The 18868-nt window shown below is 37.7% G+C and overlaps 1 protein-coding gene across 9 annotated transcripts in view; it reads right to left on the bottom strand.

The window, feature by feature from the left end:
* Window positions 1–18868, bottom strand: part of ZC3H12C (zinc finger CCCH-type containing 12C) — an 82782-nt gene that overhangs the window by 13100 nt on the left and 50814 nt on the right. For all 9 annotated transcript variants that reach the window (XM_063784490.1, XM_009424130.5, XM_016921957.4 and 6 more), the window contains one exon: window positions 5608–5747. In XM_063784490.1, coding sequence (XP_063640560.1) covers window positions 5608–5747 — 140 coding nt within the window. The remainder of the gene's footprint in view (window positions 1–5607; window positions 5748–18868) is intronic.

The raw sequence follows: 18868 nt of genomic DNA, 5'->3' as shown, positions 1-18868 counted from the left end.
GGAGGCAGTGAGGTCACAAGTGTTGTTATAAACATGGCTACAATATGCCCCATGACCTTTCTGTGAGACATGGTGACGAATGCCAGCATTCTTGTGGGGGTCAGACTGAGTAAAAGATAAGAAGTCATCATGTGGAGAAAACATCTGCTGATTAGAAAAGGCCAGGTAGAGATATGCTCATTTTGTCTGTGGTTGGCATTTTTTTTTTTCTGTGACTGAGTCTTGCTCTATCGCCCAGGCTGGAGTGCAGTGGTGTGATCTTGGCTCACTGCAACCTCCGCCTCCCCGGTTCAAGTGATTCTTGTGCCTCAGCCTTCTGAGTAGCTGGGATTACAGGCGCCTGTCACCACGCCTGGCTAATTTTTGTATTTTTATTAGAGACAGGGTTTCACCATGTTGGCCAGGCTGTTCTTGAACTCCTGACCTCAGGTGATCCACCTGCCTCAGCCTCCCAAAGTGCTGGGATTACAGGAGTGAGCCACCGTGCCCGGCTGGTTGGCATACTCTTATAGCACTTTGTAACTCTATTGACTTGTTTTGTGATTTAAAAAAGGGTACTAGAGTTCATATGTTAATCAATGATAAAAATTCTCTTTCAACCATCCTTTCCTTCTACTTTTGCTCCTCTGTCCCCCATTTTCCCACCATTGTAAGTTCTGGCACAGAGTGCGGGGCACAAACCTACAGATGTCATGATTTTTTTTTTTAAAAAAGCTCACTTCTTCTCAATGCTTATTAACTGGACTTACTAAGTTTTTTTCAATCCATCTCTGCAACGGATGATTATTACATACCTTCCTGGTATTGTGCCAGGTGTAACAGCCATCAAGATTAAAAATCACCTCTCCAAAGGAGCCTCAGTCTGACTGCACTGGACAAACACATAAGCCAGGTAAGCAAGGGTTGTAACTGCCACAGCAGAAGTGTGAGCTGGGTACAGATGGAAGAGTGACACGGGTCAGCTCTAATCCTGGCATACAGATTGATGATGCTCCTGACAGATGAATTCATTAAGACCAGACATTTGGGAGGCTGAGGCAGGCAGATTGCTTGAGCTCAGGAGTTCAAGTCTACCCTGGCCAACATAGCAAAATCCTGTCTTTACAAAAAATACAATAATTAGATGAGTGTGATGGTGCACACCTGTAATCCCAGCTACCTGGGAAGCTGAGGCAGGAGAATTGCTTGAACCCTGGGAAGTGAAGGCTGCAGTGAGCCGAGATCACGCCACTGCTCTCCAGCCTGGGCAACAGAGCGAGACTCTGTCTTAAAAAAAAAAAAAAAAAAAAAAAAAGACCAGACCTTTCTATGAGTGGAAGAAATGTGGCTCAGGTTCTGCCACTTTCCACATCAGACAATCACAATCTTGTTGAGTCTGTTTCTTCATGTTGTCAAATGCAGTTGATAGACTATGAGAAGTACATGAGTTATCTTGCGGCAAAGCAGCTAGCACAGTGCCTGGCAAGCTCTCAGTAAACACTGTGCTCTTCAACTTAATTTTGTTCAATAGACGTAACTGCTGATCTCTCTGTTTTTTTTTTTTTTTTTGAGACGGAGTCTTGCTCCATCACCCAGGCTGGAGTGCACTGGTGCGATCTCAGCTCACTGCAACCTCCACCTCCCAGGTTCAAGCGATTCTTCTGCCTCAGCCTCCTGAGTAGCTGGGACTACAAGCGTGCGCCACCATTCCCAGCTAATTTTTGTAATTTTAGTAGAGATGGGGTTTCACCATATTGGCCAGCGTGGTCTCGAACTCCTGACCTCGTGATCCGCCCGCCTGGGCCTCCCAAAGTGCTGGGATTACAGGTATGAGCCACTGTGCCTGGCCTACTGTTGATCTCTTTTAGAAATGACAGAATACAAATGCAAAAGCAAGTGCCCCGTCTCAATTATAGGAGCTATCATATAGTTTTGTGTATTAACCTGATAAGCATTTTGAGGGCAGGTGCCATGAGTCATTTATCTTTGTATCCATCAGCACCCAGCCCATGAGGCACATCAGTAGATGTTCAATGACTGTCTGTGGAATGAATGAGTTACTTAAACCTATATACTCTGAAGTCTTTCAGTTCTTTCATCATCTTATGTTCATGAGTAATCTATGGTACTTTATTATTTGTGGGGATGTCTACTCATCTATGCCACGTCTTGATCCTCACCAAAGTGAGTTGTAGATTAAGTTCAGTGGCCTCACAGTCATCATGTTGCTTAATTTGCATTTCTTTAATTGTTAATGAGGTTAGGACATTAATTAGGATGACATAAATAATCCTGACATAAGTAATATGGGTTCAGTAAAACTAGTAAGTTAACTGAATTTCTAGTTCTTAGCACAGTAATTGATACATAGCTAGTGCTTATTAAATATTTGATAAATGAATGGAAGATTGGCAAAAGTGCTAATCTGAATCTATGATGCTGACAACTTAAAAATATTTCTTATCAAGTGTCTTTTTTGGTGCAGTGAAAGAGTATCAGGTATTATCTGGTTCAGGGTTTTAGTTAAGAGAATTATTACCCTGGGGTTATAATACCTAAAAGCCTCTGCCATTAGTTTGGCATTTTACAAAGCAATCTGCATACTGATGTGTTCCAGGGACTGGCATGCTGGTATTTTTAAAACTAAACTTAGACACACTTACACAGTGTACTATCATTTTCTCTTCTTCTCTTCATGTTCAAGAAGCTTTAAAGTCATTTACATGCTTAAATATTGTTTTTCTTTTTTTAAATTTACTCTATCCCTTCCCCCATTATCAAAATATTGTTAAGTTCCCTGTAGAAAATTAGAAAGGTAAGGACATGTACTAAGAAGCAGGGAGAAATAAAAACCTCACAAAGTTGCAACTAAGAGGCAATTACTCTTAACAGTTTGGTATATTTCCTGCTCATCATTTTCTGTGTATTTTGTTCTTTCCATTGTTGATATATGTGTATATATATATGTATGCCTGTGTGTCTGTACAGACAGACACACAAAAATAAAATCTGCCTTTTATGTAAAAGAGCATTTCTGCAGATCATTAAAAATTCTGCCTGAATATTCTAATGCATATTCTATCATATTGATACCTCCTAATTGAACCATCTTCTAATGAATGAACACTTTTGTTTTTCTATTCTAAATAATGATACTGCATGGGATGTCTTTGGTCACAAATATTTGTCTGTACTTCTGCTTATTTTCTTGGAACTTATTCTTAGAAGGGGAACTAGTGGATCCAAGAATATTAATATTTTAAGACCAACTACTTTCTTGATAGGTTGTAACAATTTCCACAGCAGCCTATGAGTAACTGCTTCAGGGCATTGAATGCTATCAGTTTTTTACTTTCCGCTATTTTTTTTTTTTTTTTGAGATGGAGTCTTGCTCAGTTGCCCAGGCTGGAGTGCAGTGGCATGATCTCGGCTCACTGCAACCCCCACTTCCTGGGTTCAAGTGATTCTTGAAGCGATTCTTGTCTCAGCCTCCCTAATAGCTGGGATTACAGGTGCCCGCCACCAGGCCCGGCTAATTTTTTGTGTTTTTAGTGGAGACAGGATTTCACCATGTTGGCCAGGCTGGTCTTGAATTCCTGACCTCAAGTGATCCATCTGCCTCGGCCTCCCAAAGTGCTGGGATTACAGGCTTGAGCCACTGCATCTGGCCATCTCTGCTAATTTGCTGGGTGAAAAATAACATTGTTTAGATTTGCATTTATTTAATTACTAATGGGGTTGAACTTTTTTTCTTCTTATATGGTGCTTATATTCTGGGAGTTGTCTATTCCTAGCCTTTTGATGCTTATATACCGGAAAGAAGTTTGTTGTTGTTGTTTTTTTTTTTTTTTTTTTTTAATCAATCTGTATGAGCTTTTTGTATTAAGGGCATGATTCTTTGTTGGATTTTTTTTCCTTAGGCAACTTGCCAATTATCATTTTTAAGAAAGTTTCTCAAAATGCAGGAGCTTTAATTTTGATATAATTTTATCTCTCTTTTCCTTAGTAATTTCTTCTAAAAGTTTTAAATTTAGAAAATTCTTATGGTCTCTGATGGTTTGATTTTTGATAATTAGTCTTCAACCACCTGGAATTTATTGTTATATGGTGTAAGATAAGGGTCTAAACAAGTACACTTTTCCCAAAGGGTTAGCCAATATTTGGTACTACTGGTTGAATGATGACCTCTCTGCTTTACATTTATACACAGGCTAGGGTCTGGTTCCACTTTGGACTCCACCATGACTTGCCTATTCATTCTTATGTTAATTTAACAATGATGTAATAATTATACATAAAAACTAAGTCTTTTTTTTTTTGAGATGGGGTCTCACTGTGTTACCCAGGTTGGAGTGCAGTGGCGTGATCTCAGCTCATTGCAACTTCTGCCTCCTGGGCTCAAGTGATTCTCCCACTTCAGCTCTCGGGTATCTGGACCACAGCACATGCCACCACACCTGGCTAATTTTTTGTATTTTTGGTAGAAACAGAGTTTCACCATGTTGCCCAGGCTGGTCTTGAATTACTGAGCTCAAGTGATCTTCCCGCCTTGGCCTTCCAAAGTTCTGGGATTACAGGCATGAGCCACTGCGCCCAGCCAAAAATTAAGTCTTAATCATCCCCTTTGGGTATATAGTAGATGGTCTCTTTATTTGTTTTTGATTTAAAATGTTTCACAGTTTTCTTTACACAGGTGCCTCAGTTTTTGTCAATACTGGATACAGAGAGAAGGACAAGAAAGGTTGGATGTTGATTGTAAATCACTGTAATTGAGCAAAATGTTCAACAACAATAATTAACAGTTGCAGAGGACATCATTGCCTGAAACTCATATATTTAAAAACTACAAAATAATGCAAAATACCTTTCTTTCTACTGGACTGAAGCACATCTTATGGTCTTACATGTCTTCTTTGAACTATTGTTATTAGAATCTGACTGCCACCTAATGTCACAATAGCACATGAGAAAATTGGGGCCCAAAGGGGTTCATTGTGTGGCTCAAAGTCTTCATAGCTAGTGAAGGGCAAAGCCAGAATTTGGATCCAGGTCTTGTGACTTCTGGCATCTCTCTAAAAGTCAGAATTTCACAAAATTTGAAGTCAGAGTTTCCACAAAAGTAAAGAAAAAAAAAAAGCTGGCTTATGTAGTGATGATTAATGTTTAATTAATAAAACCAGATAGTTTTCAAACTCAAAAACTGGACAGGCATGGTAGCTCATGCCTGTAATCCCAGCACTTTGGGAGGCCGAGGTGGGCAGATCAGTTGAGGTCAGGAGTTCGAGACCAGCCTGGCCAACAGGGTGAAATCCTGTCTCTACTAAAAATACAAAAATTAGCTGCATGTGGTGGCACACGCCTGTAATCCCAGCTACTCGGCAGGCTGAGGCACGAGAAGCACTTGAACCTGGGAGGCGGAGGTTGCAGTGAGCCAAGATCGCACCACTGCACCCCAGCCTGGGTGACAGTGCGAGACTCTATCTCAGAAAACAACAACAAAAAACAACGTTTGTGTCCCACTGCCTGCGCTGAGTAAGTGAAATGGATTTAGGATACCTGACAGTGTCAGACACCTGCATGGTTATTATAGGAAAGCTAGGTACAAGCAGCCGCCTGGAATAAGCCTACCTGTAATGAGAGCATCAGGTCGGGATTGCTCTTTCCTCCAAGCAGGAACAAAAACTGTAATGTCTTTGTGGCCTCTTTCCAAAAACCAATCCACTGCCAATTTTATTCCTCTGCAGGAAAATACTTCTTTGTTTCCATGGCTGAAAGATTATTACAGAACACTTAAAACACAACAAAACCTAAATTTAAGTAAATTAATTCAAGTTTATAAACACAAAGTATTACATAATTACAACAGTAATAAGAGACGTCAGAGTTAAAATGGAGTTTATAGATCAGAGACATATCGAGATAACTAAGTTGAAAATCAAGATCTGTGAGGAAAAACAAAAAAGAAAATTGGGATGATTATTTTCCAGCGAAGAAACAAAAGTGAGTTTTCAAAGGTAAAGCTGTAAAGGTTAACTAGTCAGAAAGACACAAGCTGTTTTTGATCAGAATAAAGAAAATAGAAAGGGCTTCCTTCAACCACAGCAAGAAGAATTTCAGTCAAATGTCAAGAACTCATACAGAAAAAAAAAATCTGTAAAAACAGTGAAACTGAATACTTATGAGTTTCTAAAAACTTTTCTTTCTCAAAAGTTCTTAGTATATATTTCAATACTCAATGACTGAGCAATGCACAAACTTTATCAGGTGACCAATGTAAAACAACATACTATACACTCACTGAAAGGAAAAACATGTTCACAATGCTTAATCTCATAGAAGAAACACTTTGCATATACTGCAGTGAAAAGACACCTAGTTTCTGTTCAACTATATCGTGTTGGACAAGGATTAATGATGACAAAAGGGCATTCAAAATTGGATTAGCAGCCTTAGTGCCTAAAAGAAAATGCCCAACTAACAGTGTAGTCATTCAGTAAGTGTTTATCTAGCACCAGGCCCTGCTTGTACACTTTAACCTAATAATTCAAAAATGATACTCATCCCAATGTTTTTGAAGAAAAAGTCTCCCATTTTGAATGCAATAATTATGTTCTTTTATAATGTGAGGGCTCCATTTGTTATCTATAACGGAGATATTTTTTCTTCTTAGGACGAAGGAGGGCTGAATGAAATATTGAAGGTAAATGCTTTATTAACTTTCAGCATAAACTAAACTTTAGGCATATTAATATTTTGTTCTAGGGTTCCCTGGGAAACCCTAGAACCATCTAACATATGGCTAATCATTTTTAGTAAAAAACAGAAATAGACTGACTTGCTTTGTAGATGCCCAAGGCTCCAAATACAAACAAGAGAAAATACATGGTTCCATAGTCCTGTCCTAATGGTCCAGGGCATGATTAGATGGGAAATCAGATGCACCAGAGTTTCAGAAAATGGGATAAGGAAAGGGAGATTTTGAGGTCATTTTCTAGGTAAGAAGGGTGACCTGATAGCCTGGTGAATGCCCCATCAAAAGGTACAAAGTGATATTAGGTTTCATGGAAAATAATGAAATACTGAAATCAGTCTTCTGAAAAACTGTAGAAAATGGTATCTCTAGAGAGAACACATGTACCAAGTATTCCTAGATGCAAAAAGTCAGCTTGCTAAAACCTCACTAAAATTTTACTTTGCATTAATGCTTTGAAATCTATTGCATTATGTCTATCCCCATACCACCCTGAATGCACTGGATCTTGTCTGAAATCTATCGTATTAAGCTTTGCTAGTAAACTAATGATACTTGGTTTACTGAGAGTTGAGCATTTAATTGCTTCTGGCTCTAACGACAGGCCTGCATAAACATTTCTTCCTGGTAATTTCATTTGGTAAGGATAACTGTCACATTTACTCACTCTAGAAATAGAAAATTCTATCTCCTAAATAATTAAATAACTTTTACTTTCATAAAATGTGTGCGAACAGCAAACCATTTACAATTATGGGATAAAGATTCTATAGATGATAAAACAGGATACTGTACTATGCAATTCTGATCATAAAGGTTGTTTCATTATCCTCCCTCTCCACAAAGACTCACAGGGAAAAAACAAGAATGAGGATGAAAAACAGCACGTCGTTAATGGTAAATATCTCCATCTTGTTGAAAAAAACATAATCCTCCATGTGTTTAGGAATCTGTGGTCAAGTTTTCTGTTATTTGCAGCTGAAAATATCCCTAATTGCTATGCTGGGCACAGCTCTATGAATACCCAGAAAAAGAATATATTTTATGGCAAAAATCATTATTAGGAGCAGAAAAGTTGTTATGTAACAGTTAATAGGAAGCTATTGTCATTCTAAACTCATCTCCAAATTAGTAACACAAAAGATCACAGTATTACTAGAAGAAATGAAAAAAATCCACAACCATACTAATTGACAGAAGAAGAAAACATTTAATAAGGATATAGATAACTGGAATAATCAATTACAAGCTTGAGCTAATGGACATATACAAATTCTGCACAAAACTAAAGAGAAAAAATTATTTTAAAAAATATGAAAACTTTATAAATAAATTGGCTATGTACTAGGTCATAAAACAGATTTCAACAGATATCAGGAATCTGTACCATACATACAATACACTCTTTCACCACAATATGTTATTACATTGCAGATATAATGTCCTTGTTAAAAAATTAGTGTTGCTATAGCAGCAAAACCAATTTACGATTTTAATTTAAAAGATCCAATTTGTAATGTAATAAAAGCCATACAGATCTTTAAAAAAAGACATGCAAGAGCTTTATAGATAACATGAAAATTGAAAACCTATATTAAAGGGCATAAGGTAAGACTTAAATAAAAGAACAATATACTATTTTTATGGACAGTAAGACTCGATTAATAAAGATGGCAAATGATTTCAAATTCATCTGTATGTTGCAATTCCAATCAAATTCTCCAAAGGTTTTTTTCACAGAACTTGAGAAACTAATCTTAAAATTAGTATGGAAAAACAAAAGGCCAGCAATAATGTGACATTACAAATCAATGAGGAAAAGATGAACTATTTAGCAAATGGTACTAGGGCAACTGGTTATTCCTGTGGAAAAAATAAAACTGCATTTTAATCTCACATCATATACAAAAATAAATTGTTGATAGATCAAATATTTAAATATGAAAAGAAAAATTATAAAAGTTTTAGAATAAATTACCAGAGAATTCACATCAGGATAAGAAAACACTTCTTAAACAAGACATAGAACTACATGCTATTAAGAAAAACAGACATATTGGAGCACATGAAAGTTCTTTATACAAAAGACTCCATAATAAAAAAACAGGTCATAGCTTTGGAGAGGAGATTTGCAACATATAATACCAATCAAAAGGTTAGTACTCAGAATATAAAGTACTCTCGTATATTAAAAGAGGTAGCCAGTTGTTTTTTAAGGCAAAAGATATGAACAATCAATTCACAGAAGAGGAAACTCAAATGACCAATGAACATAGGAAAAGATGTTCAATAGTAAAGAAATGCAAATTAAAGCCAAAATGAGACACTACTTCACACCCATCAGATTGATAAAAATAAAGTCTGCAAACACCAGATGTTGCCAAGAATGTGTGAAAGTAGGAACTCATACATCACAGGTGGGAGTGTAAATTGGTATAACTATTTGGGAGAGCAATTTGGCAATACTTCCATAAAGCGGAAGGCGTACTTTCTCTAAAATACAGTAGCTCTGCATCCAGGTACAGTAAAACCCCACAGGAACTCGAAATTAGATTCAATACAATTGGCAGCTGCCTTTCACCCTCCTCCCAGCCTTAGATGGCACTTGGGGGCAAGCTACTGTTCTTATCTTTTAAACGGCGAGGGAAAGTCAGGTTAGTGGGGATGAGCAGGGTGGGTCCCTGAGTTACCAGGACTTTCCCAGCCAATATTCCCCTGATCAGGCCCCAAAATGAATGCTAACTGAGAAATCTCTAGAATCGCTGCTGTTGTCTTGGAAGTCTGTGTCAGGCATCAAGATCCAGAATCATTCATGGTATAATAACTTAAGCCTGAGCAGACAGTTACCTGGTGGCTCAAATCTGCAGATGGGACTTGTCACACTAGGAGAGGTTTTGGGAGACTGAACTTAATCTAACCTTACTGACGCATGATGAAGGATGTGACTCATCATACGTGCTAGATACAATATAAGGGACAACTGGAGGAGGTACTGATAAAGAATTACAAAATCAGAGTGAGCCAGATAAAGAATGATGAAAAACAGGATGTCAGAGTAAGTGCCATGTAGCTACTGATGCAAATGAACTATCTGTTGACTATTTACTAAAAAAAGGACCGTAGCTTTAATTGCTTATAAATAGAGAACATTCACCATAGCTCTATAGCCACTTATGGGCTATCTGCATGGATGCAGGGGTTTTCTGCTCAGTAACAAAGTTAGTTACTTCTAGATTTATGAATTAGCATGTCCCTTTGGGCCTTGATTACTTTTTTATCCCAACAATTTGGCAATACGGAAGATTGGTATATCTCAAGTGAGTCCTTTTGGTGGGTGAATTTGTTGGAGGATTTGTGGTCACCCGTGATTAGGTCAGAACTCTGAATGTTTGCCAAAAAGTCTCCCTCTGACTACTTTGGCTGAGTGGGATTTGGTTCCCAGGGAAAATTCCAAAGCCTCTCTGCAAATTCCAAGTTACAACTGAGCAAAATGGGTAACTCTTTGAAGGTCCCATCTGATTCATCACTGGCTTTAACAGTAGAAAAATACGAGATGCCTAGAATATTGTCAGTAGGTCTCTTTTTTAAAAATAAAAGGCTTCTTTTATTCTCTCACATTTGGCATAAGCATACTTATAAAAATCCGGCTTTGCAATGGTCAAAAGAAGCCTCATTTGAAGTAGACAAATTGATGTATTTACAGGAATTCTCAGAAAAACCCCACTCAAAAGGATTATTGGTATCTCTGGATCTCAGGAAATAAAAGAAGGAATGAAGTGGGCAGCCACAAAGAATGAATTAAGAAACTGGAGGAAGAGATAAAGTAACTGAAAGCTCCTTTCTCTTCCTCCGGGTTCTTGACCTCTTTCTGCTGTTGCTCTTTCTGCTTTTTCTGCTTCTTGTTGCCCTTCTTTGCCTCTATCTAGGTCCTAGAAGAGTGGGGCAATGACCTTCTGGATGGATGGATGATTCCCAATGGCTACAGGTTCTGGAGATAACTTCCCTTTGGAAGGGGGAAAATTGCTAGCCTTATGAGAATATTCTAATGTGGATTCCATTCTCCAAAACTTCCCTAAACAGAACATGCAAAACACAGCTACAGAGGCAGAAATGACGAAGAAGAAGGAACAAGGAGTCTGAGAACCTGGATAACAGACTGTCCTAGAATTAAGGTATTAGGTTGGCAAATGGTTGCCTTGGTAACTTGGATGAAAGGGGAGGCAAAAGGAGTAAGGATACCAAACAGCAAAATGAGACTGACACTACAGTGTCATACAAACCAACTTATTGTTTCTTTTCTTTTCTTTTTTTTTAAATTTTACTTTAAATTCTGGGATACATGGGCTGAATGAATGTGCAGGTTTGTTACATAGGTATACATGTGCCATGGTGGTTTGCTGCACCTATCAACCCATCACCTCAGTTTTAAGCCCCGCGAGCATTAGGTATTTGTCCTAATGCTCTCCCTCCCCTTCCCTCCGACCCCCTGACAGGCCCCGGTGTGTGATATTCCCCTCCCTGTAGTCATGTTTTCTCATTGAATCAACTTATTTTTTCATCTCAATGGAAGAAAATCAGCCCTACCCTTTAGTAGCTCCGGTGACTCAAATGCCTTTTTAAAGTGATCCAGGACTGCCAGGTACATCAGACATGGTAGGAGTGCATATGACCTTTTCCCCAGCTGATGGTACCCATCTTAAAGAGTTATTTCCCAGTGCTCTGAAAAGATCTGGAAACATTTGCCGAGGTGCTCTGTGGCATGCTGGCTGCTGCATGGAGTTGCTCTGGCCGACTGTGTTTGACTAATGGGACAGGCACGATGGAGGCAAATGATAAGCCCTCTTGTAAGGGAGTGCCCTGGCCTCAGGAAGCTGACTGCCTCCTCAAACAAGAGGAGACTACCTCCTCTCATGCCTTAGAAACCCACCGCGAGCTGACCTGGGAGAAGCTGCAATGCTGCTGTTGGGTGAGTCCCCATTGATTTTCATCAGTGGCTGACTGAGGCATTTTCTAAATTAACAAGGATGGATTTAAAGGTAGATCAGAATAGACCCTTATTCTTCTCTACTTTTATGGCAGCCTTGCTACTAGGAATTCAGGCGTAGGTAAAAGAAAAGGTACGTGGATGGTAAGGATAGACAAGTTTCTCAGGTATTGGCAATAGCAATCCAGTTTTGGAAAAAAAAATGTAGAAAGATAAAGACAAAGAAACTTAAGACTGCAGTGTTACCTTCCCAGTTAGAATTGTTCACAAGGGGAGCAAACCCCTTTCTGGGACTACCAACAAATAAGAGAAGATCCTCTAATGAAAAGTCAATAGGTCACTACTATAGGAAGCTAGGGCATTGGAAAAAGGGATGCTGGAAGAGACTGAGGAAGATGCAAGAGATGCAACCCAACCATGAAGCTTTACTACCCCCTCCAGAGATTTCTCCCCTCGGGAAATCAGACAGGAAATAACGCTGCAACTAGGAGCAAAAGTGACATAATGGGAGAGCCTCAGTGCTGGAAATGGGACAACCTGATCTGTTTGCTTGTTTTTCCTGCCTTAATCTTTTCCTGCTCTGTCTTGTGGAGACTAGAGCCATGAATTCTGCAGTTTCTGTTCATCTTTCTTGTTTTAGCCTGACCCATTAAAACAAGTTACGGGGCCGGGCGCGATGGCTCATGCCTGTAATTCTAGCACCTCGGGAGGCTGAGGCGGGCGGATCACGAGGTCAGGAGATCAAGACCATCCTGGCTAACACGGTGAAACCCGTCTCTACTAAAAATACAAAAACAATTAGCCGGGCGTGGTGGCAGGCACCTGTAGTCCCAGCTACTCAGGAGGCTGAGGCAGGAGAATGGCGCGAACCCAGGAGGCAGAGCTTGCAGTGAGCCGAGATCGCGCCACAGCACTCCAGCCTGGGCGACAGAGCAAGACTCCGTCTCAAAAACAAAACAAAACTAAACTAAAACAACAAGTTATGGGTTTCTCTCAACCGTCTTCTACCTTTTCTTTTTCGTCTGAGATTCCCGAGCCAATAGGTCCTGTGTTCGAAGAACATGCCTCTCTCTTGTTTCTTACTGCTGTTAATTTGTTGTGAAGGGACCTGCTGTGTAACCTAAGAGCCATCATATCCTGTACGCTGGGTATTTGGAAGACTCTAGGAGACAGGGCACTTGAGCTGGTGAGTATGTGCTTGTTTATATCAAGAGAAAGTATGTGCTGGGGATCTTCCATGCTATGGGCCACATTTTGAAGAAGAGAGGCATCCTAACATCAGTGGCAGCTAAAATACCACATAGGATATGAGATGCTGATTTACTAGAGTCACTGCAACTCCCCCCCCCCCAATTTCTGTAATTTGTTGTAGAGCTCATATTGGATAATAAGATGAAATTAATCTGTAGACCAAGCTCTGAAAAGGACTACTACGCTTTGGATTGGGTTAACTGAAACCTCATTACTTCTATCCAAAAATGCCTACTCAGTTTCAGGTAAAAGCAACGCCTTATGAACTAGACAACTGGAAATTAGGGAGAGCTAAGTGAACATAAATTATCTTAACAAACATATTCTTCATAAGGCTTTCACTATTATAATTTTTCATTTTTCTGTAAATTCACTTTGTCTCATAGCTCTAACAAGATTATCTTTACTCAAGACTAATATACTGGAAAAGCACATAAATTCTACTTTTCTGCCCTCAAGAGAAGGGCCTAAGAAGTCAAAATAATTTCTTGTATCCTATTACACCATATGAATTGCCACCGGAGAATTATGCTTGTTTATTAATGGCACTATATTAGCCACCTACAATGGTTAATAGATAATAGAGGTGGGTTTTGTAATGCAGAGAAAAATTCAAGGGACCACATATTGTAATGCAATGTGCCTCAGTCTGGGGCCTAGAAGGGAAGATGATGGGACAACCACTTTTAGATCTGCCATATCTAAAAAACCATAATGTTACATATTAATGTTTTCTTTAGGTATATATGCAGATACCATTAACTAGGTTAACCACAGAACAGGAAGGGTTATTTTAGAATTATAACTGTTACCTTCCAATGATAGACACGGGGAGTAATTGAAAAACATGGAAAAACCTAAAAAGAGAATGAAGGCATCTATAAAAAGAGACTGCCTCTTTTTAATACTTTATATGGCAGTGAAGAAAAGAACAAAGGAACCTCTTTTCAGAGGAACCTCTTTTCAGTTATCTTTTTATTTCCTCAAATTTGATTTTACTACAATTTGCATATTATATAATGCTTGTTAAAAACCTTGGAAATTACAGGTGATCTTTATTTCTAAAACTTATATAATACATATATTATTTACATGATCAAAGAAGACCTATTCTTAAAAAGTCTTTTTCACAAATCATCTAAAATCTAATGATACAAAGTACCTAGAATGGCACATTTCAGTACTCCAAATAGAGATGGCTCTTGAAGATACTGAAAATAACATAGCCTCTGGAATTTGACAGGAGTTTAAATTTTTTCTTTACCACTTTTCTGTGTGAGCTTGGGATTCTTATTCTGAATCTCAATTTCTCATCTTTAAAATGAAAATAACCTCACCTACCTCATAGCGTTGTGAGAACTGAATAAGGTAATAAACCTAGCCAAGTGCGTGGCATATCGAAGTCTTCGACACATGCTAGTGTCTTTACTTTCTCATGTCCTCTCAGTCTTAATATTTAGAAAATGGAAAAAAGCTTGTTTTGGAATCAAAATGAAACCAATAAAATACATCTTTATTTAATAGCTTTAATCTCACAATACTAAACTATGACTTTTAGAGCAAAATGCATGATGTGTAGAGATCAGTAAACAGTGTTTTAAAAAGAAACCAAACAAAAGATCAAGGTAATTATGGGATTCAAAAGGACATGCAACTGATTTTCTATAACCTTCTATATATCATCTTTTATTTAAATTAAAAACTTGACCTGTAAGTTTGCTATATTCTAAGATGTACTTGCATAAGATACCCTCCACTAGAAAAATAAGTATGATTATAAAACTTCTATTACTTTAATGGGTAATTAGATTAACCTACCTATCGTGATAAGGACACAAGTTAGCAGAGTTTGTCAATGAAGTGGCTAGAATGGAAATATAAAGGTATCTTTTTAGGCTGGGCATGGTGGCTCACGCCTGTAATCCTGGCACTTGTGGGAGGCTTAGGTGGGAGGACTGCTTGAGCCCAGGAGTTCAACCAGCCTGGACAACATAGCAAGACCCCATCTTTATACATATATACACATACACATATACAAATACATATACGTGTGTGTATTTTTAAAGATAATCTTTTTAAACTAGAAAATCATACTTGAATCTTTAGTATCAAAATCCTTCCAGTTTAGATATAGTTAATTATATTAGAGAAAGAGTATAGTAGATTTTAATCACAGAATAATTATAATATTAATAAATATTTATAGAACATTAAATTATTAATATAAAGTCCAGGTACTCTTCAAATATTTGGTGAATTAATTTTATTTTTTTCTCATATTTTAGGCCTGATTATACATAAACCATCTTGGACACATGAAAATAGATTTTAATTTTAAAGGACTCTAAAAAAAATGACATTAAGACCTTCTTCACTGATATATTTTTCAATGTTTAATGATTGTTAAATTCTCTTACATCTATTCCGTAGTCCTTAAGCAGGGGGAAGAAGTGCAGCTGCCTCTCATCTTCAATAGGAAAATACAGAAACGTAGAAACAGGATATTTTACTTTCTCTCATTGTAGTCCAATTAAATTTCATATTTATTTGAGAATCTATAATTCATCTCATGGGGATCTGGAGTTTTTTCTTTGGTATTGAAGGCTCATAACTATTTATGCATGCCTATTTTGTTATTCTTATAGCTACTCAACGTTATTGTCTCTGATCTCTTTTGCAATATACCAAAATCATTCTGAAGCTAAATCTCATTCACAGGATGCTAAATATTAAACATACCACCAGAAAACTAAATCCATGTCCTTTGTTATAGATCATTTAAATCAATGCTTATCAAGCTGTGTTCCAAACAGAAATTCCATGGCATGGCAGGACCTTCTGGGGAGTAGAGAAGGGAATTTTTAAGTGGGAACACAACCCTGTACATCCTTCCCAATTCAAACAGAACTCTGCTATTGCTTGATTTTAAATATTGGGCTTCCATGAAGAGATTTGCAGGATTGTACTGCTTTAAAGGAAAATAGAAGCCTGGAAGTCATCGATTTAGGACAACAAAAATATTTAACACCAAAATTACTATGGAAGTCCATTATGCAGTAATTATTACCCTTCAGTTGGTTATGAGCTCAACAGCAGTACAGCTTTGAGAATTGAAAGGGCCAAGGAAAAAGGAAAGGAAAAAAGATTTCCTTCGCCATATAAGGTCTACAATTTGAGGCAACATCTAGCTGGTCAAGATCCAGTCTAAAGATAATGAAGAAAATCTGTTTAGTAGATGTAAAAAGGTCTTATTAACAAAAGTAGAAAACATGGACTCTAATCACTTTTTCCCCATTTTGTATAACTGGTAACACTAGTTAGGTGAAGATCTGTGATTAACTTTATTTCTATGTAATAGGATTACTAAGGTTGCCAATTTTTAGGTTAGAGTTTAAATAAGCACACTTGAGATAATAGGAAAGTTTACTGCTGACTGGTCTATTAAAGTACATGACATTGATGACAACTAGAATTATGTACTTAGAATTATAAAGAGGTGCAATGGAATATAACTCTAATATCTGTCTTTGTCAGGCTCCACAATGATATAATTAAACAACAACAAAAAGCTAGCTCTGATTCTTTGATTCTTTTCATAGGCTCTAAGGATTTTCTTTAAAAACAGTAAGAGAAATGGGGCACTGCCAAATGAAGTAATACCTGTGACACTCACCTAGAGGGAATTTAAGCTATCCTTTAATGAATGTTACTTCTAGTAAACTGGGGCTTAGAAAACAGTCTACTGAGAGGCTATTCAATAGAAATATAATGTGAGTCACATATATAGTTTTAAATCATCTGGCATACCACATTAAAAAAGTAAAAAGCAGCTGAAGTTAATTTTAGTATGTATTTCATTTAACTCAATATATCAAATTCTTTAAATCCACAATCAACATAAAAGTTATTCAAATAGTTTATATATTTTTGTACGAAGTCTCCGAAATGTGATATGTAGTTTATATTTACAGCATATCTCAATTTGGGCTAGACACGTTTCATGCAGGTCTACTGCACGTAATTTTGATACAGTTTTGTTGAGAGAGCCAAAAACAAATTTGTATGAATTCCGGCAATTTTTAGTCTCATTTGTAGTCTAAACCATACATTTGGACTAGGTTTCCAGGATGATTTTATTAACTATAAGTCAGTGCTGTACTTAAATGATAACCAGGCAACAGGAGAGCAAAACCAACCAAACAATTGAAGGCAAATTTTAGAGCCTAGGCAAGAAAGCCTTCAGTATTCAAATTTATATTAAAAAGGGTTCTCAAGTTCATACAGCTTCACAAAGATTAGATATAAGAAAGGCTTTGTACTTTTTAAAAGATTAATCAGAAGCTTAAATCCTGATTGTACAGATTGCTAAACTCTGCTTGTATTTCATAAATATATGGGCTTAGTTCATTTTCTTGATACAGAGGAAAGTTATCACAGCTTAATGCATTTTCCCTGTTCATATTCTGACTCTATATAATCTATATCTGATTTCTGTTCAAACTTTAAGAAAATTACTTCAGTGATTTACCTGCAGTGCTTTTTTTAATACCCCAGTTACAATCAGATGTGTACTAACACCAGCTGTTTTCCAATATGACTCTTTGCGGGGCTGAGTATAAACTCTCAAGCAAATGGTTACTTTATTTCTCTATTCTGTGTCATTTGATCGGTATATAAAACCAATGATATTCTTGTTGCATCTTTTTCTAGGAGTTGTCCACAATTTAACTTTTGCATATATTTTCAAACATAAGTGGGTCTCTCTGTCTCCAATCTTAGTGCTCAAATCCATTCTCTACATTTCTCTATAGAGTGATTTTTCCTAAAGGCAAAATATTACTATGCCACTTTTTTCCTTGCTTAAATTCTTCTAGTAGCTCCGTATCACTAACAGAAAATACAAGCATGGATCCCATGGGCAAAAGTGGTTCATGTGAGATTATTAGCCAACAAAACATTTATCCTAATACTCCACACGAACATGCAAAAATAAGGCCTACCCACCAGTCAGGGGAGAGATTTAATCTAATCCCAGAAACCTGGGTTCACTACCCAAAAGGTAGGACTTGCCATGATAAAGGAGGGAAAAGTTTCAACTGTCTGTTCATATCAAAAACACAAGACTGGTGTGGCCAGCTTCCATTCTAACACTCAACAGAAGAATGTGTGCTATGGCATGATGTGGAGGTAGCCATGAAGCTCTGGGCTTTTTCTTTCATCATTCTTATTTTATATAAAATCTGGAAGAAGCTGAAATGGGATATGGAGATTTAGTTAATTTTAATGAAGTCAGATGACTAGGTCATGGAAGAATATTGAAGAACTCAAACACTTTTAGGTACCAAAGGGGACTAACATCAATTTATCACATTCCCACTCTGGATAGCTCGCTAGAATTTGTTGTTGTTGTTATTTTTGAGATGGGGTCTCTGTTGCCCAGGCTGGAGTGCAGTGATGTGATCTCAGCTCATTGCAGCCTCCACCTTCCAGGCTCGTTCCATCCTCCCACCTCAGCCTCCCATGTAGGCATGCACCACCATATCCAGCTCATTTTTGTATTTTTAGTAGAGATGGGATTTTGCCATGTTGCCCAGGCTGGTCTTGAACTCCTGGCCTTAAGTGATCCACCTGCCTTGGCCTCCCAAAGTGCTGGGATTACAGGCATGAGCCACTGTGCCCGGCCTTAATTGTATTTTCTTAACGACAAGTCATCTGAACCTAAAACCAGGGAAAAATCTAGAAAGCATGGGATTCATTTAAGAAAATATATCATGCCACTGCACTCCAGCCTGAGTGACAAAGCGAGACTCAGTCTCAAAAAAAAAAAAAAGAAAATATATGAATTTAAACTAGAGGGTACATGTGGATAGAGACTAATTCTATATTCTACAAAAGTAGAATGC

Source organism: Pan troglodytes, chromosome 9, assembly GCF_028858775.2.
Source record: "Pan troglodytes isolate AG18354 chromosome 9, NHGRI_mPanTro3-v2.0_pri, whole genome shotgun sequence".
NCBI lineage: Eukaryota > Metazoa > Chordata > Mammalia > Primates > Hominidae > Pan > Pan troglodytes.
Note: the sequence above shows the minus strand (reverse complement) of the source record. Positions and strands in the feature narration are given on the sequence as shown.